At 43.2% G+C, this 26,236-nt stretch overlaps 1 protein-coding gene across 1 annotated transcript in view; it reads right to left on the bottom strand.

Annotated features, from left to right (window-relative positions):
* Cacna2d1 (calcium voltage-gated channel auxiliary subunit alpha2delta 1) overlaps positions 1-26,236 on the bottom strand; it is a 339,947-nt gene that overhangs the window by 85,215 nt on the left and 228,496 nt on the right. Inside the window, exons 8-10 of the mRNA XM_010636710.2 lie at positions 11,329-11,398; positions 8,996-9,046; positions 7,881-7,980 (exon numbers count right to left, since the gene is read on the bottom strand). Of these exons, the coding sequence (XP_010635012.2) occupies positions 7,881-7,980; positions 8,996-9,046; positions 11,329-11,398 (221 nt within the window). The remainder of the gene's footprint in view (positions 1-7,880; positions 7,981-8,995; positions 9,047-11,328; positions 11,399-26,236) is intronic.

Below are 26,236 nucleotides of genomic sequence, written 5' to 3'. Positions count from 1 at the left end.
CTTTTTTTTTTTTTTTTTTTTTTTTTTTTTTTTTTTTTTGAGGGAGGGTTTTACAATGTCTTGAGTCCAGGGACTCCTGAACTGCAAGACAAGGTTTCTGCCACTGAGAAACAGTCCTGGGGCTTTTCTACTTTGAGACAGGGCCTTGCTAAATTGCCCAGGTGGCATCCTAAGTCCGGATCCTCCTGCTTTCGCCACCTGAGTAGCTGGGATCACAGTCCTGGCCCACCACTGCTAGCCCAGTGAATTCCTTCTTCCTGTAGAACTTAATGGAGGAGGAAGATTCTGAATGGTGTAGGGCTCCACTCCCATCCCACTCCCGGGCCCGGTCATGCCTCCTTCTGCCTTCCTTTGCACCTTCATTTCTAAACTGCTACTTACAGAATTCTTTAGTAACTGCAACCTGGACAAACTGATCTTTTTGATGATCTGCCCCTAAAAGCAACTGCAGAAATATTACACACAGAATTATATTCTTCTTTTTTCTTTCTGTTGAGAAATCAATGACATCAGTTTATGATGACCATAAATGAGACGAGCTCACAGGAAGAAAACTGACTCTAAAACGCTGGACTTACCGGTACCACTGGCGTCCGGTCCCTCGGTTAGGAGGGATGTGGTCGCGCTTCAGCTCAGCCGTCAGCACTCCCTGACCACATCAACACACATTTCCTTTCAACCTCTACCGGCTCGCACTGTTTCACTCTGAAAATGCCAAACTGCTTCACATCCGGAGATGAGCTGCACTCCCTGGGCCAGCATCAGAGATGCTGCCACTGAACTGCTGCCCGTGGCCCAGCACAGTGGCCACCAAAGTATCTGCCTGGGTTAGTGGGAAGCAGCTCGGCTTTGTCTACTTTTGGCCTAACAGCAGGCGGGCTTTCTACACAGAGATCAGCCACAGAGTCACCAGACACACGCAGAAACAGCGCTGCACGAGTCCTGGTACTTTATATGAGATTCAGGCACAAAAGTTGCCCTTACTTTTTATTAAGAGTCTTAGGCACATAAACCTAAACGCACAAGGCTGCTGGCTTTCTTGGTCTAGCTGTCCAGGCCAGGCTGAGGACGTGTTTGTACAGACCTCACTGTGAGTCTCAGTGACTGAGAGCTCTTAGGGAGAGGAGCACAGATGGAGGCTTCGTGGACAGACTTAGGAGGTCAGTGACAGAACCGTCCCACATCCTCACTACCATGAGAAAGTGCACCCCTGCAGTCACAAAAGCCAAAGGGAAATGTTCCATTGCTGCTCTCCTGGATTTCAAATGACAGAAATGAGGAGGAGAAGAGCCCTTCAGGCTCAGAAGTGCACACACATAAATATGATCTGAACTTGTAGCCAGACGTCAGCTGAGTCAGGAGGATCACTGTGTGTTCGAGGCGAGCCTGGGACACACAGTGAGTTCTAGGTCAGCCTGAACTGCATAGTGAGACCCTATCTAAAGAAAACAAAACAGATACAAAAAAAATACAAATAGATGTCGAGGCTTTTCTGAGTTCCGCCATGCTATTAAATTGTTTTAAAAAAATTGTAATGAGAACAGCCAGTTAAAAACAAAAATATAACTTGTCTTTTCTCTTTTAAGAATGTAGAGTAAGAAGTAGTTCTCTTTAAGTGTATCAATTGCAAGTAGTTCATACCCTAAAGAAACCATGGCAACCAATAAAAAAGAAGAATTTCCTATAAATTGCAAATATAGTTGACACAAGCAACTACATAAATGTAAACAAGAATATCTGATGTTTGATACACGCAAAAGATGCAAGGTAAAGAATATGAACAAATACTAAAAATAAGGATGCATTACCTGGGCAAAAACGTGTAACTAGGTAGGTGTATAGGCACTTATCTGTAGTTATAAGAATGATCCAGTTTATACATACTTTCTCAAGCCAAAACACAGCAAATTTCCTTAAAGAGTTCTTTTGCAAAGGTACAAATAATGTTTCTTTAAAAAGGAATGATACATTTACATTTTTAAGTATTTCTCTTTTTTTTGCCAAATCATTACTTCTATTTTATTTCAATGTCGCTGTATAAACAGTAACTATAAAATCAGCAAATCTATTCCATATTGTTCCTGAAGATCCAGCCTCAACTTTCTTCCCCAATCTAGGCTTATAAAAGAAGACAACTATGTTCCAGTCTTGGTTCCCTCTCTGATCCCTTTTCCTAAAACTTAGTCCAGTATTATCATTTGTGTCACAAGGTCATTTTGAAGACTAACCTAATTACCATGAAAGTTTTAGATCTTATTTGTTGATTTTCTGATTTTTCTGAAGGGCAATCAACAATCTTGAAAAGCATACGAATGGTTATTCAAAATAATAAAATTAAACACAAAGGTTCACAAAAAAATAAAATAAAAAGCATAGTTTACCGCCCTCTCAAAAACTCAGCTTGCTTTGTGTAAAACAAGAATCATAAACATCTAAAGAAAATCCCTAGCTATGTAGGCCCTAGAAGGAGGCAGGAGCTGAGATGAGCTATGGATGTCCCTTGGGGCTCAGTGAGACATAACTGCTTCCATCTTTCCAAGGTCTTCTTGGAATAGTCATTGTGCAATTTCCATGAGTCATACGTATTTCGCACCCCTTTTTCTAACCTAGTTTGGAATATGTAACTGACATATTTTCATGATTCTCACTTGAGGTATCGAGACGCACTGCGTCCTGATGAGGTGAATTCCCAGTTCCTTCTCAAGAGTGGGTGTTGCACTGGCTGCAGTGCTTCCTCAGCTCACAAGATCAAGCCACGCCAAGCGAGGACACAGAAGATGGCATCTACAAAAGCTGCCTGGACATCAGTGAGGTCTCTTGGAACCTGGTCCACAGAAACCATGAGGAACTCTTGCAATGTGTTTCTTTCTTTCTTCAGGAGATCCAATTCAGGACCTTGTGCTTGCAAAGTAGGCAGCAGAACCACAGAGCTAAATCCCCAGTCCAGAATGTGTTTCTTAGTAATTGTGCTTCTTAAGGAGTTACTTCACACTTTTCTCTAAAGAAATGAACATTTAAAGACTACAATATTTTGAGGAACAGTCATGGTCTTTAAAATTTGTTAGTACTGAGAATTCCAATGTCAATCCCATAGAAGTTCTTTAAGTAGAAAAGAAGCACAAGTTGCTGGCCAAAGTTTGAAAGTATAAAAGCCTCAAAAGGATATATCATCAGAAATCCTTTTTAAAGGTCCTTATTGATAGCACTGTTTAGTTTCTAACTCTGGCCGGTGCTACTGGCGCTCCATTCACATGGGTGTTCATGCCAACCTGGTGTGTATCTGTCTGAGACTGCAGCCTACATTCCACTACTGCACATGGTTGGCTGGAAATGCCAGACAACCGATATCCCTCAGGAAGAGTCAACAATTTCTTGTGCTCCACCGTACTTCCCTCTTGGAAGGGATGATTCCCATCTATGTAATCCACACTCATTCCCAGAGTTACCCAGAGGACTAGGCTGCAGTCACCAAGGGCTCACTTACTTGATAAGGCATCACTCATTAGTTCTCGCCTTTAATTCCCACATTTCTCTGACCGACTTCCTCAGAGCTGCTCTCCACATAAATATGTGAGCCTGAATCCTTGTCTTGGTGACAGTTTCTGAAGAAACCCAATCTAAACCGACTCTAGTAGCCCAGCATTGATCTTGGCAAGCAGACCCTGTACAGCTGAATGATTCAGCAGCTATACAGCAACAGAGAGTTCCTGGTACCCGGCTGGACCAGTGCTATCCAGAGTAAAGGAAAGGTCTCTGTGCTGCGAAGTCACATCTGCTAAGATTTCTCTCTCTTGTGATCCAAGCAGGCTAGTTTACGGGGATGCACAAAGCCTCTGGGAGACACAGGGACCATACTAATCTAAAAGCTGGAACTGGATGGGTGTCAAATTTCCCTGAAGGAGATGTCAGCCTCACAGCAGCCAGCTATGGACTAAGAGTGAAGAAAGCAAGCCAGAAGATCTCTCTGACAGCTAACAAAGAGATTCTCATTTCTTGCTGCAGGAGTATTAGCACGTGCTAGAAAACAGGATTGCATTTGCTTTTGAGACACCTGAGTACAAAAGTTCTGCATCCAGACCCTCCACAGATTTCTAGGTACAATTCAGGGAATTAAGAAGCAGGGACTGAAATCCTAAGACTTGGATGAGGAGATTTAATTTGGTGCAGATCAACACCAAACACCTTGGTATGCAGATGTAGCCTGTTCCACTACTTAGAGGACAGTAGCTTCTCTGTTCTTAGAGACTCTAAAAGATGGCACTGACCCTCCTTGTGGTCCATCCCATCTCTTCTCATGGCTCTAGGCAATAAATACACCAAGTCACAGTACAGCCCAAATGGAAAAACTAATACAGGGATTGTTTAGCAACTGAGCTGCAGGATATGTCCAGCAACCAGCAGACGTCAGGAGAATCTCTTGAAGATGCTGAGGGACCCTGAGAAAAAATGCACCTGCTCATCAACGTGGAGTGAGGAACAAAGAGGCTCAGATCAAAAGACACAAGGCCTCTGTGCAGCAGTGAGGGGCTTGGCTGCTTGGCCACGGCCCTGAAGGAGTGAGATTGGAAGACTTTCCTCAGGCCGAGTTCTGAAGAAGACACAGAGGGCAGATGCATGGGAGGAAGCAGGAAGTACACATGGCTCCTTCATGTCAGTGTTCACTGAAGGGGTCTTCACAGGGCAAGCGCTGAAGGACTGGTGGGTAGGAGGATTTGTCCTTGGGAATGCATTCAGCTTTCACTGGGGCTATGGGGTCCAGACAAGGAAGGGCAGGGAAAGGGTACACGTGGGACTGAGAACACGAGCTCTTTCTCACCTATTCTAATGTAGCTATTGCTACTCATAATTGGCCAACCCATAGGGAGTAGTCCAACCCAGTGTCCTCCAAGGACACAGGAGGAATTTGGTGTATAATATTATTCTACTGCATGCCATCTCCCTAGAGAAGGGTACACTGTTTCTTATAATTGACCCATAATTATAAGGGATGGGATTTCCTTTTTCCTGGTGCCTCATGCAGTAGCACTCACCCTGCGTGCAGATGCTGTTTGATTTTTCATTATGGGATCCTCTTAAGCAAAGCAATCCATTATTTGGAAAAGAAAGTTCAATAATAGATATGTGGCCAAGGAGTCCACTGGGCCTGCCCTGTGCTGCGCCACTGGAGCTGCCAACTTGCTAAGAACTGCCAGTACCTTTTGTATGTGCAAGTGAGGCTCCAGCCCTTTTGCATGTACGAGTGAGGCTCCAGCTTGGGATGAAAATAGAGGCTGAGCATTGTCTTTCATGAGACACTATGTTTTTCACTGTGGTTCTTTGAACCACGGCGTGATGTGCTGGAGCTAGCTTGTAAGTGCTGGTAACAAATAGTGATTGCATTTACAGGGATTTTTAAGGACAGCTGACTTCACATTGATAGTATGAACCAGGCATGGTTTCACGCATCATGAAAACTGCCAAATGCTACTGTAAAGTGTTCCTGCTACCCCTTGGCTATGCCTGAAAAAAAAAAAGAGATTATCATGAGAGTTTCTGCCACGAAATGCAGACAAGAGGAGCTGGGAATGGAACTCAGAGCATTTGTTCTGGTCCAGGTGCTCCCATGTTTGGGGTAACTATGAACGAACGGCTGCTGAAACCCTCATGTGAATGGCCCAGCACCACAGTTTCACAGGCCTCTGGGCAAACACCTGCTCACCCCACCAAGGAAGCCATCAGCACAAGGGCTGACCAGAGAGGAGGGAAAACATACAAATAAATGGTGAAGATGGGGTTAAAGCAGCTGGGGAGTATGAATGATCGAGATGTGGTGTGTACAGACTAATTCAGTACGATGATTAGAACTGTAACGTATTATAACATTACATTGAACATAAAGACAAAATGAAATAAAAGGATAAAATAAGTTTTGATCTTGGCTTTCATTCTGGAGCCACCCCCATCCTGGTGATCCACACAGGACTGTTTGTTTCTAAAATGCTGACATCGGCTTCCACCCGTAAGAATAGCTGCTCAGGCAGAGTGGGCCAGGCACCTTGGCAGCATTAGTATCTACAGCTTCTGCTGCTCCTTCCTCTGAGCCCTGAGTCTGTTTTTCCCACCTGGGAGGAAGGTGGGTACCGAACATCTGGGCAGGATAGTCTTGAAGTGACTATTCCAGGTGACTTCCAGACTTTATCCACAGCCCGAGTTTCCCTTAAACTGAGGTCCTGCGGTTGGCTTTCGCTTCCCCTGCCTGGCTCCTGCCCAGTGGCCTAGTAGTGTCACCGGGGATCACCTCCCAGACCAACCACCGACTCCTATACAGTTCCAGCTTGTGCAGGAAGCTGGAAGACACGAACCATTTCTAATGTCTGCTGCTTTCCTGTATCTTTAATGTGATAAGCCAAATCCTTAAACGGAATGTGTGCAAATCTTTCTGTTTGCTAACCAAAGATAATATTGTTAGCAATAATTCCAATGCCCTTATAATGTTTGTATTTATATACAAGTCAAGCTAAATTGAATTCTTTTGAAATAACACACAGGGTCAGACTGTAAAATCAGACTAACATGAAATTGAGATCTCATGCAGTGTGAAACTTTACTAAATAATGTCAGGGATAGCAACACACAAAGGGATTCCTAATGGTTACATGAGGCAGGCACAGTTCTGTCCTGGAAGATGGACAGCTGCTGGACCCCTTTATCATGTGTTGGACACGCCCATCCCTCTGACCACATGAAATGAATTCACAGACGGTGTCACAGGGTTTCTTATGAGTTTCATTAAACTATGAAACATCTCCAGTTCGTTCTCCCAGAAAATCATGTCACCTTCAAGGCATTTTCTAGAGACCCTTATGTCCCAGCTCTTGGCTTCTATTTACGATAGTTACCCTTATCCAGGTATAGTCCACTAAAAGTATTTCAGGCATACGCTTAGTAAATGTCATTGACTAGTTACCTGGAGTTTCAGCACAAAAGCGACTGTATCAGGTCCCTGCCCGCCTTGCCCTCTGCTTCCAGGCAAAGGAGAAAATCAACAACAGACGAGCGCTTGCCTCCTTCTCACAAGTGATCTCAGAGACAGACCCCTTCTCTAATTCAGAACAAAATAACGTCACCCCCAATTGCTTGTCCTCCACCCATTCTCCATGACTATAACCACTTCAAGTGGGAAACTATAGGACCGGATAATGGCAAAGAAATGCTTTGCTCAAGGTCTCTAAAGTACAATGAGCTGCAGTAACGTTTATCGGTCTTGTCCTTTGGTTCAGAGTTGAGTATCTCCTCGCTGTGCAGACGCAAACACAAGAGGGCTCTGAGCTCACTCAGTTTCTATGGGTTCTTGTGTTATTTTAAAAAGGACACCGGAAAATGAGAACCAAGACCTATCGTGTAAAGGTACAAGATCCCAGTAATGAATGTAACTGTCTTATATACCTAGAATGTACCAATAAACTCAATAAAAAGAAAAAAAATAAACATAAATAAAAATGAAAAGCACACTGGAAAAAATACAACAGAGGGTGGCTACCTGTCCAGGGTGAAAGCGAGCTTTACAGTGAGTAGAGGATTGCCTCTGAGCACTGCCAAGGCCGGCTCGCCAAAAGTCCCAAAGGTACCCCGAGAGGAAAGGTTCCCTTCGCTCACTGAGGCTCCCGGAGTGCAGGACAGCAGAGAACGCCTGTTTTCATTATTCGGTTACCATATGCAGGGTAAACGCTCAGGACTGAGAAAGGACATACACATCCGTACGGAAAGGGAGAATAAGAAAGGAGAGAGGAGAGCTCAGGGAGGACCCTGCGAGGGTATCAGGGGTCCCTCGGCACATAGTGAAAAGCTGCAGCACCGAGAGTCAGGGGTAACGCAGGGAAACGCGGGCATCGCAAACTCACCGAAGCTACGTTCACAAAGTCGTCGTCTGAGAGCGTTTCCAGCATTTCAGAGACAGACGTGCGGATCAGCTTCAGCGTCAGGCCACTAACACTCCCGCTCCTGTGAAGAGACAGAGAGGGGGTCCCCGGCTGCTCACTGGTGACGAAGCAACACAGCACACATACCAGTCCGGGGCCATCGACCCCAAGTAGTCCGTACCCAAAGCAGGTAGAAAACGCCAGATCCTGGGGCACAGTGGACCTTACGAGAAAGACTGCTTTCCTTTCCTGCCAGTGTCAGCATGCATTTCTAAATGAACTAGCAAGGTTAAACGGCAAGTGACAATTTAAAATAGAAATATGGACACTCTGGGATAGTCCTCATCCAGAGAGACCTGATCAACACCGGCTCTGACAGTCAGGGTGGAAGGGAGGGCAGAGGTCAGGAGGCAGAGCCCTGGCTCCAGGAGCCCTCTGCTGACTCGGAGCAGGAACGAGGAAGCTGTCTGCAGCTGTCCTCCCTCCACGACCCTCTCTCTTGGCAGCTCTCACTGCCAGCACAGCTCCCATTCCCACCTCAGACCACAAAGCCTCCCTCACACCTTCACCTCAGGAAATGGAACAAGTAAACAAAAGGGTCAGTGAACAACACTAGGACTTTTTTTCTTGTCTGCGAGCATGTCCTCTGAAAAAGCCCCAGTTCAAACATTTCATGTATTTACTACTTATTTTGGGGCCAAAACCCTAAAAGTGAAGTGAATCATAATTGACTAGGTGCTGATTAAATGTCCTGTTTTCTTTTGCTGTATCAGGAACTGCTTTGTTTTAGCAATACTGTATGCTAATTTTGTCCTCAATGTAAAGCAGACATCGGAAGCCAATAACTAATTTTTTCAGAAGCTCTGATTTTAGAGCAATGCTGTCATGTTCTGTTGTGGTTTACCTTTACGTGTGATTCTCCTCATTTCAGTCAAGTTGTTTTTGCTGGTTTTATTTTTGTCTTAGTATGGCTTGTCTGGATATGAAAATATCACACTGACTGGGTATTTTTTAACCTATCACACGTTTCTTAGTCCTGACCCGCTGTTACCTACAGATTCACCCCCACCTGTAAATTCACAGCACCGACTACTCACACGTCCACCAGGATGAGCATGTCCTTGGGAGATGCCGCACCTTGGATGTACCTGAAACAAATGTGACATGGATATTTTCTCTCTTGCACTCCATCAAACATTAACAGGGGCTGCACCTGCATTTATGGGTCTCTGAGATAAGTTGTTCCCAGACAGTGAACTGTTGCTATTCTGTCTCTGCACAAAATATTCTTTTATTCACATTCTGCAGGTTCAGTTTCAAAAGGTTCTGATTAACCTAACATAGAGATCACAGGATGTCATATTTAAAGTATATTTTCCAGATATTTATAAAAGAGGGAGATCAATGCCAGTGATAAAGGAAATTAAGTTGCAGAAGAGCACTTTCTTCCCTGAGAAAAGATTGGCTTACAGAGGAAATTATAGGAAATGTATTATCCTGAACTCAAATTACTGACCACAGATATCAAGTAACCCAGTGAATAACAGATTGTCACAATACTGAAGACAAAAAGTAGAAACAAAAAACAGGTAGTGTAGGCACTTTTAAAAAGTGGTCTAGGGCTGGGCATAGTGGCGCGTGTCTGCAATAACAGCCCTTGTGAGTCAGAGGAAGGAGGGTCACTGTGATCACATGGTCAGCCTGTACTACACAGGGAGACCCTGAATCAAAAAGACATAAACAAAAAACAAAATAAAATCCAAATAGAAAGTGTTTTAAAAACCAAAAAAGGGTAATAGCAATAAAAATACATACCAAAGGGCAGTAAGGTAACTAAATATTGTGTAATATGCAATGCTATTACGAAGCAATTCAAGTGGCAGCTCCCAAAACTTCTGTATCCAACTGAGAGTCAACTGGCAAATGAGTTTCAAATGTTGGTCCTCAAATTCAGCCAGAGCCCCTCAAACTCAGGATCTCTGCAGCACAGAGAGACTCTAGGAGTTTCACGCAGATGGTTCACTGATTGTGGAAGAACTGAATTTCAGCGACCAGAAACACTCATTCGCCTGGCCACAGCCTGGCAGAAAGCAGTGGCCCTGCTCCCCTTTAGGCCGCTGAGCCTGAGCTCAGCTTCCTGCTCATTTCCTGCTCCTCCTTGCAGATCCAGCACCCAGAGGGTGCCAGAGACTTGCCTGGCAGCCCTCAGCAATGGAGGCATTAGTGCAGTCTGCAGAGGACTCCCTGTCCGTGGAGTGGTGAGTTCGATCCTGACCCACGCTTGTTTCCCTGAGGGCAGCATGGCAGGGGCATCCCTGTAAAAGCACCGCCCCTACACCTGTGCTTCTCAGTGGGAGGAGCAAGCAGAGCATCCTGTCTGCTTCTCACGGTTAGCTTCTAGCTTCTATGTTTCTCTCCAAGTGCTCAATTTCTAAATCCAATCCATGTAACATTCTAGCTTTGCCTCCACTCAACAGCCTACAGCTCCTCAGGTTTTCCTACGCTGGAGAAATACCACCACAAGGAACGCTCACATTAACAGCAGTCACATTGCTGGCGTCCAGGGAAGCTGCTCCTGGGATCCTTTAATAAGGCAATGAAAAGTCTCATACGTCCTTCGAATCAACAAGTATGCTACTTAGGGTTTGCCTGAACCCAGCAGAAAGTTCAAGACACCCCAAATATCCAATAATAGGGACTTCCTTTTAAAAATTACCATACAGTCTACTTCCAAATGATATGAGGTGTCTCTTGTCATAAATACGTACTCCAAGGCACTGCTAAGAAAAGAGGAAAGTGCAAAACACTGCGCTGTTCCCAAAGTGAACACATTAGGAAAGAAATATCCACACATTAAGTATATTTTTAAAATAGTCAAAGCCCAATTACTAGTAAAATGTCCCCAAATTGGTAATTGTTTCCAACTGAGTCCAAGTATGGCTTACTGATATTTTTCAAGGTCTGCGTTAGAAAAATGAATGATTAAATTGTGGGGAGCAAGTAGAAATTCTTTCTGGAATAGGCAAAAACCTCTATTGAAGGACTATAACCAAGGGCAGCTCCCACTTGGGGGTTGGCTTGCATTAGTTCATGGCCAGAGGCAAACTCAGTCCTACCTGTACCACACCTCTGCCCCAGGGAGTCACTGCAAGCAAACCAGCAGCCCTGAAACTTCCCCACCACCGGAAGGGAGGTCAGAGCAGGATGTGAGTGAGCACAGATCCAAACAAGGCCCATTTGAAATGGACTCCAGCAGCCATTCCAACATTCTGCATCGCCCCCACTCTGACTCCCCACTATCCTTTACCTTTAGCTATATTTAATTTTAAAAATATGAGCATGCTATATAATCAGGTAATACTCATCCTAACAATGGAAATGCACTCCTTTTGTCCACCTCATTTTTTTATGGTCAGCTAAAAATCCTTACCATGGCCTCCGGCGTACATCATAAAGGTCGATCTTGTTTGGAGTTCTACTGTTATCTACCCATGGAGAAGCTAGGAAAAAAGTACAGAAATTAGATCAAAATTTTTATAAATGTTCTACAAAAATACTGTAAAACTTGAAAAAGCACAAAGTGCTTCAGACCACAGAATTCCACTTCTTTACACCAGAGTTCAAATGGGAGGTTCCATTTTTCTTCAACCAGAATTGCCTTTGTCAAAGTGGAAAATGCAGCATCACAGGAGCAAAGCAGCCAAGTCAGGTCTGATTTCCAGTGTGTGACAAATAACCTGCAGATGCAGCAGGCGCCGGCTGCTGAAGTACCAGGTTTACCAGATGTCCAGCCAGAGTCTCTCTCATTTTAAACTGAGAATATAACTCTACGGAAAATGTATCACCACTCCTGTTGAATAGAGTTTTGGAAACAGCCACAGTAAGTAGACAAGAGAAAGTAATAAAACCAATAAAGATAGAAAAGGAAGAAGTGAAACTGTCATTATTGGCCAATGATATGATACTCTACATAGACGACCCGAAGAACTCCTCCAACAGACTTCTGAACTTGATTGACAGATTCAGTAGAGTAGCTGGATACAAGGGAAATAGTAAAAAATCAATACCCTTCTAGTTCACAAATAACACTCTCACTGAGAGTCAAAGGAGAGAAACAATCCCTTTCACAACAGCATCCAAAAAATAAAATATCTAGGAATTAATCTAACGAAGGAGACAAAAGACCCTTACATTGAGAACTACTACACTTTTAAAGAGAGAGAGAGAGAGAGAGAGAGAGAGAGAGAGAGAGAGAGAATGAAGAGGATATAAGAAAATGAAAAAAAAGATCCCTTGTTCCTGGATAGGATGAATCAATATAGTGAAAATGGCCGTATTTCCAAAACTGCTATACAGATTCAATGCAATGCCTATTGAAATCCCAACAGTATATTTCATAGAACTTGAGAAAACAATCCAAATATTTATTTGGAATCAGAAAAGACATAGAATAAGCAAAAGCAATTCTAGGCAACAGAGACATGGCAGGGGGTATCACAATCCCCAGTTGGAAACTATACTGCAAAGCCACATTGATAAAAGCAGCATGGTCCTGGCAAAGAAACAGAATGGAGGATCAGTGCAAAAGATTAGAAGATGCAGAAACATTTCCTGACATAGTCAACTACCTCCTCTTGGACAAAGGAGCCAAACAACCTCTCTGGAGGAAAGATAGTGTCTTTAATAAATGGTGTTGGAAAAACTGGATTTCAACTTGTCAAAGATAAAAACTAGACCCGTGTCTTTCACTGTGCTCTAAACTAAAATCCAAGTGGATTAAAGATCTAAATATTAAAATAGAAACACTAAACTTGCTAGAAAATAGGTTAGTAGAACACTTGAAGATATTGGCATAGGAAAAGGCTTTATGACCAAATCCTAAGTAGCTTGGGAACTAGCACAAAGAATCAACAATTTGGATCTCATCTTTTTAAAAAGCTTCTGCATTATCAGAGAAATCACAAGCAGGGCTAAGAGACAACCCACAATGTGGGAAAAAATTTTGTTACCAGCTGTTCTTCAGACAATGGTCTACTATCAAGATATATAAAGAAAAAAAAAAGAATATATAAAGAACTCAAAAAGATCAGACCCCCCAAATATAAAGACCCAATTCAAAAGTGGGCACCTGAAATGAACAGACATTTCTCAGATGAAGAAGTAAAAGCAAGAAATAATCCTATAAAAAATGTCCAACATCACTGATCATTCGAGAGATACAGATGAAAACAACATTGAGATTCCACCTCACCCCACAAAGAATGGCTGCTATCAAGAAATCAACCAATAACAAATGCTGGCTGGGTTGTGGGGAGATAGGAACCCTTCTTCATGCTTGGTGGGAGTGCAGACTGGTGCAACCACTAGGGAAATCAACATGGAGATAACTCAACTAGGATTAGAAATCCCATTTGACCCAGCTATTCCTCTGCTGGGTATCTTCCTGAAAGAATTAAAAGAATCATATCACAGCAATATATGCTCACCCATGTTTATAGTGGTACAGTTTGTAATAGCTACAGCTTGGAAACAACCCAATTGCCCATCAACTGGAGACTGGATAAAGAAGATGTGTTTTGTTTGTTTTTTTGTTTGTTTTATAAAATGGAGTACTTCTCAGAATGAAAACTACAGAGATTTATAGCTAAGTGGATGTACACTGAAGCCATAGTCTTAAGTGAAATTAATGTTACACATGTGTAAATACTGAATAGTTTGTCTGGTGTGGAAAAGTAAAAGTTTAATAAGGAAGTAGGAAGGTTAGGGGAAAGATAAAAAGGGAAAAGAAAAAATATGTGAAAAGGAAAAATATGAAAACAATGTCTTTGTAAACAGGGAGAACCAATGAGGAATGTACTGCATACCTAAAATGTAGCAATAAATTTAATAAAGATAAAAATAAATTTTTAAAATAGGAAAATGTATGTACCACTCATGGAAATTTGGCTTTCAATTATTTGATTCCTATATTTTCATTCAATGCAATTATCTCTTAGTCTCTAAAAGATTACTTTTATAGGCTTGTTATCCTGAAAGAGTGTGACTTGTTAACTTTCACATGCATATAGTTGATAATGGAAAATCCATATTGAAAGTATAATTACAAGATTGAAGTGTAATTAAAATAATGGCTTTGAAATTGTTTTCTTTAAATTTATTTGAATGGTGTGAGCTAATCTAAATCCAGTGAATGATTTGTGTGATTTTACAGCCTTCATATTTTAATGATCATCACAAGAAGCTTCTGAGCTTAGTTGCATTGATTTTAAGGCAATTAATTTATACTTATTCTAATTTAATCTACATTTGCTTTAATTGAAATGCTTCATAAAGCTGTATGTGTGAACACAGCTTAGAACTCATGGAGAACAATAAATACCGATGAATTGGATGGTGGCTTTGCCTTGGTGAAGGCTCTCTCTCTATTCCTGAACATGGAGAGACACACGACTCTTAGGAATACTGCTAATTCACAAGACGTCCACACCCCAATCTATTTTGCTCTTTTCTTTATTGAGAAACCATGCAAATTATGAAGAACTGTACAGAGAGTCAGGCTTATTAGCCAACCACGATAAGCTGGCCAATTAGAATAAGTCAGAAAATATATACAATAAGTCCCTCCTTGGCTGTGAAATTCCCTTCCTATTAGTGACAATGTAGGGAGATGATTTATTCATTTTAAATGACTAATCACATTTACATGAAACAGCTCCTTTAAATATAGCACTCCCCCAAGATCCAATTACTGGCACAGGCGATGTAACTGATACGGTAAATTTATTTTATTTTAAGTCTTTCAATTTGTATCTGCTAAGTCCCGGTAATGTAAAATATTCTTCCCTTTGTAACACTACAGTCGTGCAACAAGCAAGCCCACGGACGTGTCCATTCAAATTCGCATACTTCTCTGCAACGTCTGACCCCACGATAACGCCGTAGTGATGGCTAAAAATTTAACGACCCTGGGCCTTGATTTCAGCGTCACATGAGTACACATTGATTCCCTCTCACCTCCAAATGCCCCTTTGGTTGGCTCCGTGGAAACAGATCGCGGCCTCTGCTAGTCTTCACCACCAGCCACCGCTGGCCCACCTTCCGGCTCTGCACAGGTGGTGCAGAGGCAGAGGAGGGAGAGACTCCACCCGGCTGTGGTTTGCACTCAGGGCTCCCGGGCCCCTGCAGCTTTCCTGGCGTCTGGTTCCTGCTGTGCTGCTGGGCCTTAGCTCCCTGTGCTCCAGGAGCCAGCAGCTTCCCCTGCCCCAAGACCAGCGGTGAACCCCAAGTGTGTGTGTGGCACAGCTTCTACAGACACCTGGCGCATAAGGAGGGTGACCGGTAGATGCCACTGGCACGCGGCAAGGAGACCTCTCTGCCTCAGTGAGCCACCGCCACCTTCTCTGGAAGAAGGAGTCCGGGTCTCTGCACAGCGGGACTGGGGATCCGGGACCTTTCTGGGACCTCAGCCTTAGGGGTCATCATCACACACCTGCTAGTCCTACGTTCTTCAGCGTTCTCTGTAATTCTAGTCAGTCCTTAAGTAGAGAATTAATGATTCATTTAAAAATAAACTTTCACTGCTTCAAAATACAGTGTGTTTTTCCTCTTCCATGATTAGACCAAGACTGATACAAATGTGCAGTGGAAATGAGAGAGGTGACTATAGTTAGCACCACCAATCCAGTGGCAAGAAGCCAGCAAGGAACTTGATTCGTGATTTAATGACACCGGGAACTGAAACTGATTCTTTGTATAGCACATTTATCCAGCATTTCTTTCTTCACTGCTACAACTGGCAAGTACAATTAGCTGATCAGATTTATTACACTCCATAAAATATATATTTCTCTTTAAAGACAAAAGACTTAAAAATATAATTTATAAGTCAGATCATTAACATTTAATATAACATAAAATCTTAGGTGGTTTATTTTTAAAAATATTAATAATCTTTTATGAGGCTTCTGAGATATTTGCTTTTAAGTAATAGCCTGTGATTAGACTACATTAAAATATTTCTATTATGGTAAAATTAAATAATATAATTTCTTTTGTAATGTTACTAAGTAACATTTAAAACCCCACTGTGGAATTTATAAATTTATGTTTATTTATAATTTATGTTATTTATATAAGCTCAGAATTATGGCCACTCAAATAGTAAAACAGATAATAGACATACACAGCGAGTCCCTGAAATAATCAACTTCGTAAGAGTGCACAGTGAAACTTCATGCCATGAAAGAGACCACAGCTTCACAAACCTCCCAGAAAAGCCGAGTATCAGTCACAGCAGAGGTCCTTCCGGCTTCCCAGGGAGACAGGGCGGCAGGAGAGAGGACCAGAACCAGCCCACACTGGGAGCATTCGTTTCCCAGAGCTATCGTTAAAGGCGACAGTGGCTTTTCCCTGGTCAAAAATAAACTGTACCAGGGAGGAAGGAGTGGTAAAGGAAGGCAGGGAAAAGAAGAGCAGAGCAGAGGAGAGGGGAGGGGAGCAGAGGGGAGGGGAACACAAAAGGAACTAGAAATGAAAGACAAAAGAGAAATAAAGCTCTTGTAAATAAGAAGCGGACAAGGGGCTCAAAGGAGAAGAGGGAAATAGGAAAACCATGAATCAAGATATATCTGGGACCGAGGATTTAGCTCAGTGGTGCTGCCGCCTGCCTTGTAAGTGCAGGGACCTGGGTTTGATCCCAAGTACAAAAACACCAAAAAGTTATATCAAATAGAGGTACAAATTCCATACTGGCTTGCTTCCTCTTTATCACAGAAGATCGTCTCATCCGCCTGTCCAATGGCCTGTACTTCTTATGTAATCAAGAGGCATTCTGATCGGGGCCTCCATCAGTCTGACATTCTGTTACATACCCTTCTTTAGTCTTCCCATGACCATCTATACGGAAGCCCAGATGTCTAAACAAGTCCTCCCACAGAACACAATCAGAAAAAGCACAGCTCCCTTCTAGTCCCCTTCTTAATGGGAGCGGGGTCCTCACGGGGATGGCTACGGGGATAGCGGGCATTTCTACATCCACACATTTCAATCAGGCCCTGTCCACAGAGATCTCGGAACACATGGATAAAATAAGCCAGTCCTTAAATACAGTACAAGATCAAATAAGTTCTCTGGCAGCAGTCGTGTAACACAATAGAAGGGCCCTTGACATGCTGACAGCAGCCCAAAGGGGAACGTGCCAGTTGCTAGGTGAAGAATGATGCTATTTTGTTAACCAGTCAGGGATTGTTAGAGCATAGGTTAAGGAATTACAGCAGTGCACCAAAAAGCGAAAAATGATGGAATTCTTGGGGAATAGAATGGAGCTATTCCTGGCTTCCCCAAAGGATGCCTTGGCTTACTTCCCTTGCTGGGCCCACTGGCTTGTATATGCCTTTTAGTCATGATAGGGCCCTGTCTGCTTCACTGTTTTCAGAATCTCTTGCAGGAACCCATGAGGGCATTTACCAACCAGAGAGTCACAGAACTCGTCATGACGGGGTATCGGCCACTGCGGCAGAGGGAAAAAGCCCCACCTACCGCTGTCCCCACCAGATCCAGGTTTAGCCCCAACCTTCACCCCTTTGTCAGCTTGAAGCAGCTGGAGAACAGACCTTCACCCAATACCAGAAAACAAAAAGCCTGGAATGTTAGCTTTCCCTCGCCTTAAAATGGCTGCCATATGGACTAGCAGCCTCCATGTTAAAATATGGCTTCTCCCAACAAAGGACAGGCTTCTTCTTCCCATCATGCCTCTTCTCCCGCCAAAAGAGCAACCTGATACTTGCTACCTCCTAACAGCAGTGACGGCACAGGCTCCTCCAATCTCTTGATACTACCTCGCTCAACTCCACCCCAGCTCAGGCTAACCCCACCCCGCTCCTATGAAAGAAGCTCCATGTGCTACCACGTTGCTCTCTCTCTCCTTTGATAGGAAACAGCCTGGCAGGTTGTCCCTACAGTAAAGGCTTGTAGTGGTTCTAGTAAAAAAAAAAGCAAAAAAAACCCAAAAATATATTCCGTATGATGAGTGTGATCACTATGTACATCTACATTGCACCGATAAATTTAATCATCAAAAACCTGGAGGTTTTCTTTTATTAACCCTCCGGGAACACTATTCTGCTTCAGAAGACACCAAAGGTGTGCTGGGCATTGTCAAACAGCAGCCGAAGCGAGCAGTACCTGAGCAATAACTCAGATCCCGTGAGGGAACATACAGATTTGGAGGGACTTTGCAGTTAAAGAGTCAAAACATTAGTAGGAAAGTATTTGTTTTTCATTTTAGCTCTTAGGAAACAGTGAAGCCAATGATGTACTGACCGGTGACTCTCTTGGTAGAAATTCCATTTGAAATGACAGCTATTGTATTTTCAATCAATACATTAAATGCATTTTTCTAATTTTGAAAGCCATCACATATTGTATCTCATGAAAATTAAAAAGCACTTTTCAACCAGGGATTTAGCTCAGTGGTTCCGCCGCCTGCCTTGTAAGCACAAGGACCCGAGTTCGATCCTCAGTACAAAAAAAAAAAAAGTACATTTCATACACTTAAAACTGCATCTTCAATGTTACTCCTGGTCCCTTGCCTTGGTCTAATTGGAGATCACTGTTTTCGTCTTGTCCCAGTAGTTTCCTCAATACATTAGTCACACACTGAACTGCAAGACAAGATAAAATACTGGGACTGGTTATAAGCAAAAAATAACTCACTGAGTTTGTATTCCACAGTTCAAATAGTTTCCAGGAACCTGAGAGCTGCTACCCAACTACTACCATTTTAGAAAGATGCCCCTGGCTCTCCTGTGTTCCTCCTGGACCCCACATCTGGATCAGGGGTGGAAATCTCCTTAAATAAGTGCAAATTATGCGCCCCCAGGAGGAGCCAGAGAATCTGGGAAAGCCAACAGCTGGCCTTTTCAGACCTTGAGCAATCACAGAAACACTCGAAATGTAGAAAGGTGATTCGATATTAGTTAAGGTGATTCAGAATACTGTGAAGTATGGTCTCCAACTCTTCATGCCTTAGGACAGGAGAGTTACTTCTCATTGCTCTAAGGCAATCTGACTGGCCGTGGCTGGATGTGGAGGGGTCTTCTCCCAGCGGGCGTGCATACACCTCAAGCCTGCAGAGCCTTTGTCCTCTCCAAAGCCTGGCTTCCAGGCCACCCAAGGCCTGGGCATTGGCTGCTAAAGGGGGAGAGGCTCTGTGCAAAAGGCACACCAGTCACCACAATCTACAGCGTGAAGTGACACACACTGCACTCACGTTCCACTGGGGACAGCGAGCCTCCTGGCCCCACCTGGACACACAGAGAGGTCTGGCCACCTGGTCATGTCCAAAAGCAACTTCACAACAAAGGGAAAGGACAGGACATGGGCAGCTAGCGAGCTCTGCCGCTGTGCAGATGGACACTGCAAAGGTCAGTGATGGTCTGCACTTGTCACTGCAGCGACTGTCTGTACTCACTGCCGTCTGCAAGGCAGCCACGCGAGAGGAACGGGGTGGGAAGGGTTAAACTCAAAATCTAGAAAGTGAATCAAAGACAGCACATTTAAGAACTGTTTCTGGATTTAGTTGTAGGAATGGGGCTATTGACGAGAAGCACCTGGCATCGCTGCCGATGCTGTTTGTAGGACTGAAGAGACCAAACCCGGGCTGCAGGAGCACTGCGACTGTCTGACCCCTAAGGCGGCTCTGGGGCTGTAAACCTTCCGCGGTAATCAGCAGGCTGTGAAAGCCAGGCAGCCCCAGCCTGTGAAAGCCTGCTCGGGACAGCTGCGTGAGTCCCAAGGCACTGCCTGCAACAGTCCTCGGGCTTCCAGAGCATCCGCCCTTCCTTCCCAGGGCCGGGAGGTTTCCGTCTCTTTCCTGGTGGAGTGGGTGACACAGCACACCAGTGGCCAGCCAGCATTGCTCACTGTTTGCCCAAAGGGAGATGAGTGGTAGCAGAGAAACCATGGTAGATTACACATCTCAGCAGCAACTGGAACAAACAGGGTAGAGAAAATCAGTTCGGAAGAGTAATGCTGAGATACGTGTGACACAGCCACCGGGGCTCTGAACTGCATGTACCAATTTGTGGAGACCTTGGGTCAACTATGGGGAGAAAGTGAACTGTTTTACCTGGCGGGGGGTGACAAGACACTGGTTGTGGCAGAAGAATAGCTCGTGGCAGGCCTTCAGCACGCATGTCTCTCTCTCCTCACAATGGTACCTCTCAAGGGTGAGGTCCTGGCCCTGCTAGATGGGCTACTGATAAAATTCGAGCAATAGCATGCAACCAGAAGGGACACACGTACAACTCTTCTGTCCTACCATTCGCCTTCCACTAACTGACTCCGTTCCCTTCTTCTGGCCCCGAGCTTGGGATTGCCAGCCTTGAATGAGCTACAGCTACCAACGAGCATGACTTTCTCAGGATGATGGATGGATGGGTCCTCAGGTTGTGGACAACCCTAGTGGCCAGAGTTTCCTAGCCAACGAGTTTCCTCTAAGCTAGGAGTTCTCCCTGAGAGTACTGTTTCTTTGTCTTTTGTACAATTGGATAGATATGTTGGTCTAGGTCAAAATTTTTCTCAGTGGTACAAACCTGGGTCAAGATTTAAGGCTAGGATGATGGAAAGGAGGCAAAGTTTTCATAGCATATTTTAAATAAGATTAAAATTTCTCTTTCCTTCTTCCAGATTCTATGAAAGCTAAACTGGATGTGAGCCAAATCCACTTCAATTGTTAAAGTCAGTGCTGGCCTTTTGGGGAAATTTGATTCAGCTCTCATCCGATTCAGTTTGTGACCAGAATGGCAGAGAATTAAGTTCCTGAAACCAGCTACCACTGTATAGTATTCATAGCCCTCAAATCTTTGTAGTTCAACACCTGCCTCATACTTTGAGTCAACATTGGATTGGGGGGGTGGATATATGTTTTTGAAAGCTAAATGATCCTAAGACACTGACCATTTCCAGGTCAAGATTTCAAATGCAAAGCCGGGCGTGGTGGCGCACACCTGTAATCCCAGCACTTGGGAGGCTGAGGCAGGAGGATCGCTGTGAGTTCGAGACCAGCCTGGGCTACATAGTGAGATCCAGGTCAGTCTCAACTACATAGTGAGACCCTGTCTCAAAAAACCAAAAAAAAAAAAAATTTCAAATGCAGAACAACTGAAGTTTAATAGCTTATATCTACCACTGGGTTTCACAAGCAGGAGATTAAATCTAGAAGAAAATCATTCCAATTGGGGACATGATTATCTGAGCATATTCTCCTCTCTTCCATGAAACTTATTTCTCTGGTTTGAAATAGCCTAATATAGAACATTGTCATAGTGAGAATGAATTTTGGAGCCAAACAACCTGGATATTCTTACTGCATGCATGAGTCTGGATAAAACACATAACTCTTTTCAGTAAAATGGGACACCCCATTTCTAAAGGTTACCAGGATGATAAAACACATCCACACATAAGAAAACATTTGAAAAACAGTAATGTTGAATCACTGGAATTATTCATTATAGATTTTCAAAAACTATACTTTTGTCCTTTTGTCCTTTTTTTTTCCCATACTGGGGATCAAATTCAGGTCCTTGCATTTGACAGGCAGGTGGCGGCACCACTGAGCTAAATCCCCAGCCCTCAAAAACTATATTTTTAAAGATGTACTTAATTTTTAACCACTTAAAAGTATGTTCATATGATCTGGGTTTTAGCATCACATCTTCTTTCCATCCTACTCCTTTGCAAAATGTCTACTATTCATTTCTGTGAATCAAAAAGCTCACTTTTGGGCTGGAGATTTAGCTCAGTGGTGCCGCCACCTGCCTCCAAAGTGCAAGGACCCAAGTTCATTCTCAGTACAAAAACAAAAAACAAAAAACAAAAAACAAAAACAAAAAAAGTGACTTTTATTTTAAAAAATCATTGTAGAATACTGGTACAGGTGATAGAATGGCATTCACAAGCTGTGCAAGACAGGAGACCAGAAAATACTAACTCTGCTTCCTGCATTTTTCTCATTTCAAGTATGTAGCAATTGAATTCTCTGAACCTCCCCTCTAACACTTTCTTCCAGCTGCAGTGCGTATAATCATGACTTAAAATCTGTCCAGCTTAGTCCCATAAATACTTCCTAGCCTCTATGTGCAAGGCACTGTTAGGCGCTAATCAGCCTATCCGGAGGTAATGGACTATCCCCGCTGCCAGCTGCCTTCACTGTGATGTCTGGAAAGGGGACATTGCAGAGAGTTCCGGGAAGATACAATTTCATAACTATTGTTACACTGATGGCTGAAGGTAAAGAAGACGGCTCTTTGGTGTGATAAGGTACAAGCGACCAGAAGCGGGTGCTAGGGACAGAGAACACAGGAAGGGCAGATGTACAGATACTACAGTGAGAGTCAGATAAAAGTAGAGAGTGAGATTTAAGCTAGATTACCGACCTGACTGTCTTGGGAGCCACTCAGGAGAAGAAGAGCACACACTCGGTATGTGGGGTCCTGGTACCCTAGGGAACCGCGCCCAGTCCTCCCCTCCTTTGGGCCCTGTCATCCTGCTCCTCTTCCCAGCTGGTATGAAGCGGGCATTCAGCTCCTCCACGCCTTTCTGCTGTTCTGCCACGATGCAGTCTTGGGGGCTGCTAACCCCTGACTGAATACCCTGAAACAGTCCATGTTTTCCTCCCTTTAAACTGTGGGTGTTAGGTGTTTCGGACCAGCCCAAGGATCCTGACCAACACGTGGAGTTATAGTAGCAGAATATATTACCAGAAGGACGCCCTGGGCAGTGACGAAGCAGGCTCTGGAGCATCTGAACGGCGTGCGAAGAGAGCTGAAGAACACTAAGGGGACTGAATCAACTTGGATAACTTCACCAGAGCGCTCATAATGCAAAGTGCTAGGAAGATCTATGTCTGGATGTGCCCCCAAGCCTCACACACTCATAGGTGGGGCTTCGGAGAGGTGACAGAACCATAACTATATGATACTCATGACTGGATAAGTCCCCTGATGAGAGTTTATGGCTAAATGTGATGTTGGAAGTAAAGCCTGATGGCGAGGGGCGTGGGCTGGAAGGTCTAGCTCCCTCCCTCTCCTCTCATCTCTCTCTGCTTCCCACAGCCATGCTGTGGACTGTTTCTCCCCTGCCGTGCTGCCTTGCCTGAGAGCCAGGTGACTATGGACTGGGCATCTCTACACACTGTGAGTCAAAGTAAACATTTCCTCCTTTGAGTCGGGTGTTGGATATCCATCCCGGCATCGAGAAAGTAAGAAAACTGTAATAATTTCATTAATCTTCTTTTGGATAGCATTCTAATATGTTTCTAAATTTTTCCATCTTACCCACATGTGAGCTCTAGAATTCTCTTTCTGGTAATAGAATCTTCAGGATTCCTCATTTCTTTCAGAAAGAGGAGTCTGCCTTGTCCTTATTCCTTCCTCAGCTCAGATTCTGTTCTTCTGAATTAATAAAATCATCTAAAACATTTTTCCTGAGCATGGAATTCAATATTCAGATGATATCATTATATTGGCTGAAAGAGACTTTGACATCTCTACTGTGCTATTTATAAACAAGAAATAGAAATCAATATACAAATACTGAGGCTTATGGCTAAGGATAAATCATCATATTTTAGAAATAAAAGCCCTATTACATAGGTTAGTGGCAATTCTGCGAATGCCAGATAATCCACAGAAAACATTTGCATACACTATAGGTGCGTATTTCTGTGTGAGCAGAAGTAACAGTTAACAAAGCCCAGTTGTATGTCAGGTGGAATATTCAATAAATGGTCGCACAGACGAATCATTCAAATTCACGGTAGGGAATCATCAGGTGACACAGCAGTAAGTGTGAGTGTAGAGAGTTTTCTGAATGAAGTATGTGATGGAAAGTTGGAAAGTAACGTGAGTTAGGATCCACTTAGAGAAAAGTGTAAACTGTGACAAAGAAGCAGGCTCCTATTTTTAGGCCAATGAATCTAATTAGATGAAGATAATGATGTATTTCCAAAAATTAACACATTATGATTCTATAGGAATATTTTCTCTACTTTTATAAGCAGTAATCTTACATCAAATCGCTTAAAGGTGGCGGATTCCTTTAAAATATTTTCATTTGCTGTACCAGTCAAAATGAATGGCATAAGTAAAATGAAGACAAAACTCATAACATTCTTCAATTAAACATACTGAACACAAAATTAATTGCACAGTAAAGATGATTCTATGCTTTTAAAATTGAATGGTACAAGGCTGGAAATGTATCAATATGAAGTAAAAGGGAATGGAATGAGCTATTTTATAATTTGAAACCCCTGAAGTTTTTCAGCAATATGTATTAATCTATTTTATGGGGTGATTATTCCCAGTCTAATTACAAGCACATCTGATCTTCATAGCACCATCTGATTTAACTCCTCTGACCTGTGGGTAAGAAAATCACATCATCTAGTCAATGTAATCACGACTAGACTCATCGTTGATCACAACTGAACCCAAAATATAAATCTCATCTGTAAAAATTAAGTCAAAGTCAGTTAACAGGTGAGGTTCCCCAGAAGGTAAAAAGAAATGAAGCTATAGCGTCGCGTCTGTAATTCAGAATAATGTGGGAACGTCAACACGGTGTGAAGTGATCCTACACATGTCCAGCATGTGTGTCCCCCCCAACACAAGTGACAGACAGCACACAGCAAAGCCAGACACAGAGTTCAGAACAGAAACCTGCCGCCCAGGGGTAAACAGCGACATTTAACACCCTCCTTTTAATGCTTCCAACCTTACTGTTCTAAAATCAATTCCTCATCTTACTTGAAAAATAAAAATATTTTTGATGTATTATTTTAGTCAGCGGTCCCAACATTCTTATATCCACTCAAGTTAAAAATTACAGTCTGCTTCTTCTGTTAGGTCAGTCATAACGTTTTCTGGTAAAGCATCATGGCTCAGCAGACACTTGGGTTTTAACCACGGACATTAAGAAAAGTAATAATCACTTCAATTTATAGTTTCTTTATACAGTGACTGAGGAATGTGTAAAATGTTTTTAAAACTGAGCCATGTGTCCTTTCACAAATATCCAAATTAAAAAAAAGAAACCAAAAGAAATGTAATTAAAAAAAAACCAAAAAAACAAGATATGGGCTGTGGATGTAGCTCAGGGGCACAGCACCTGAGAACTCGGGAGGCCTGAGTTACCTTCCCAGTACAAACAAACAACCACAAGGGATCACTGAAAACACTACTTTTAGAAATACAGTGGGTGTTGATGAAGGATCGTCTCATTTTGTTAAAACTGACTACAAATGTATCCAGTATCTCTTTATTGGTGAATGTAACAAGGCTTCTCTGCACAATAACCCTTGCCATTTGCTATGCGACATGAGCAATATTCTCAGATTGTCCTTCTGGAAAGAATCACGCAATTTAAGACAATCGGCTGCCAGGAAGGACAAGTAATTGTCTCCGCAAACGCGGCCTGCAGGGTCCCTGCGTTTTACCCACGCCTCCCTCTGGCCAACACCCCCTTGATACTTCAGCTCTTTTCTGTAATCCCATGGTTCTGAATGAACAGATGAGGTACAGCAGAGAAGGAAAAAGTGATTAATAAGACACGAAATGTTATATGGGGATGAATTAAAGTTTTGTATTTTTCTGTTTTCTTTTCGTTATAGATGCAACTATTTATCTAAAAATACTAAGTGCTGCCTCCACCAGCATTCAATGAAATGGACCAACGATTCTTAATTACTGGAGTGACTGTTTCATCTCAGGAGACACTAATAGGTGAAATGAGTGGTTTGTACTGAAGGTTTTCTCTTACAGTTTATCAGAGTCACAATGTCGCTAGTTATGAAAGCAGCTAATTAACATAAATTGATTAAGAGCACCAAAGAACTTACACATGAAACTGATTTTCTAATAAGCACATGTTGAATGAAGTTGTTGTTAGATGTAGGATTGAGCTTTTTTAAAGTCTTATTTTGTTTGTAACTGATGCATCCAAATGACAGGTCTGTGGGTCACAGTGTGACATTTTGATTGGGGTAGCACATTGCGCAATGACCAGATGACGGTTCACAGCACACAGAGGATCTCAAACGCTTGTCTCTTCCTTGTCACATTCAGAGTATGCTTTTCTAGCTACTGAGGAACACGCTACAGTCCTCTTAGTCACCGTCACCGCCTATGCTGGTGAACAGCTGAGTGGATCCCATCTGCTGATGGCCAGTCCCTCCCTGTCACACCACCTACTGTACCCTGTCTTCCCCTGCATGACTGAGGGGTCCCTGTTCACCACGCCGGGAGCTGTCTGTGGCCTGTCATGCGTACACGAGG

This window comes from Fukomys damarensis, unplaced genomic scaffold (assembly GCF_012274545.1).
Source record: "Fukomys damarensis isolate Sample0158 unplaced genomic scaffold, DMR_v1.0_HiC HiC_scaffold_4, whole genome shotgun sequence".
NCBI lineage: Eukaryota > Metazoa > Chordata > Mammalia > Rodentia > Bathyergidae > Fukomys > Fukomys damarensis.
The sequence above is the reverse complement of the archived record's forward strand: the minus strand, read 5'-3'. Positions and strand labels throughout refer to the sequence as shown.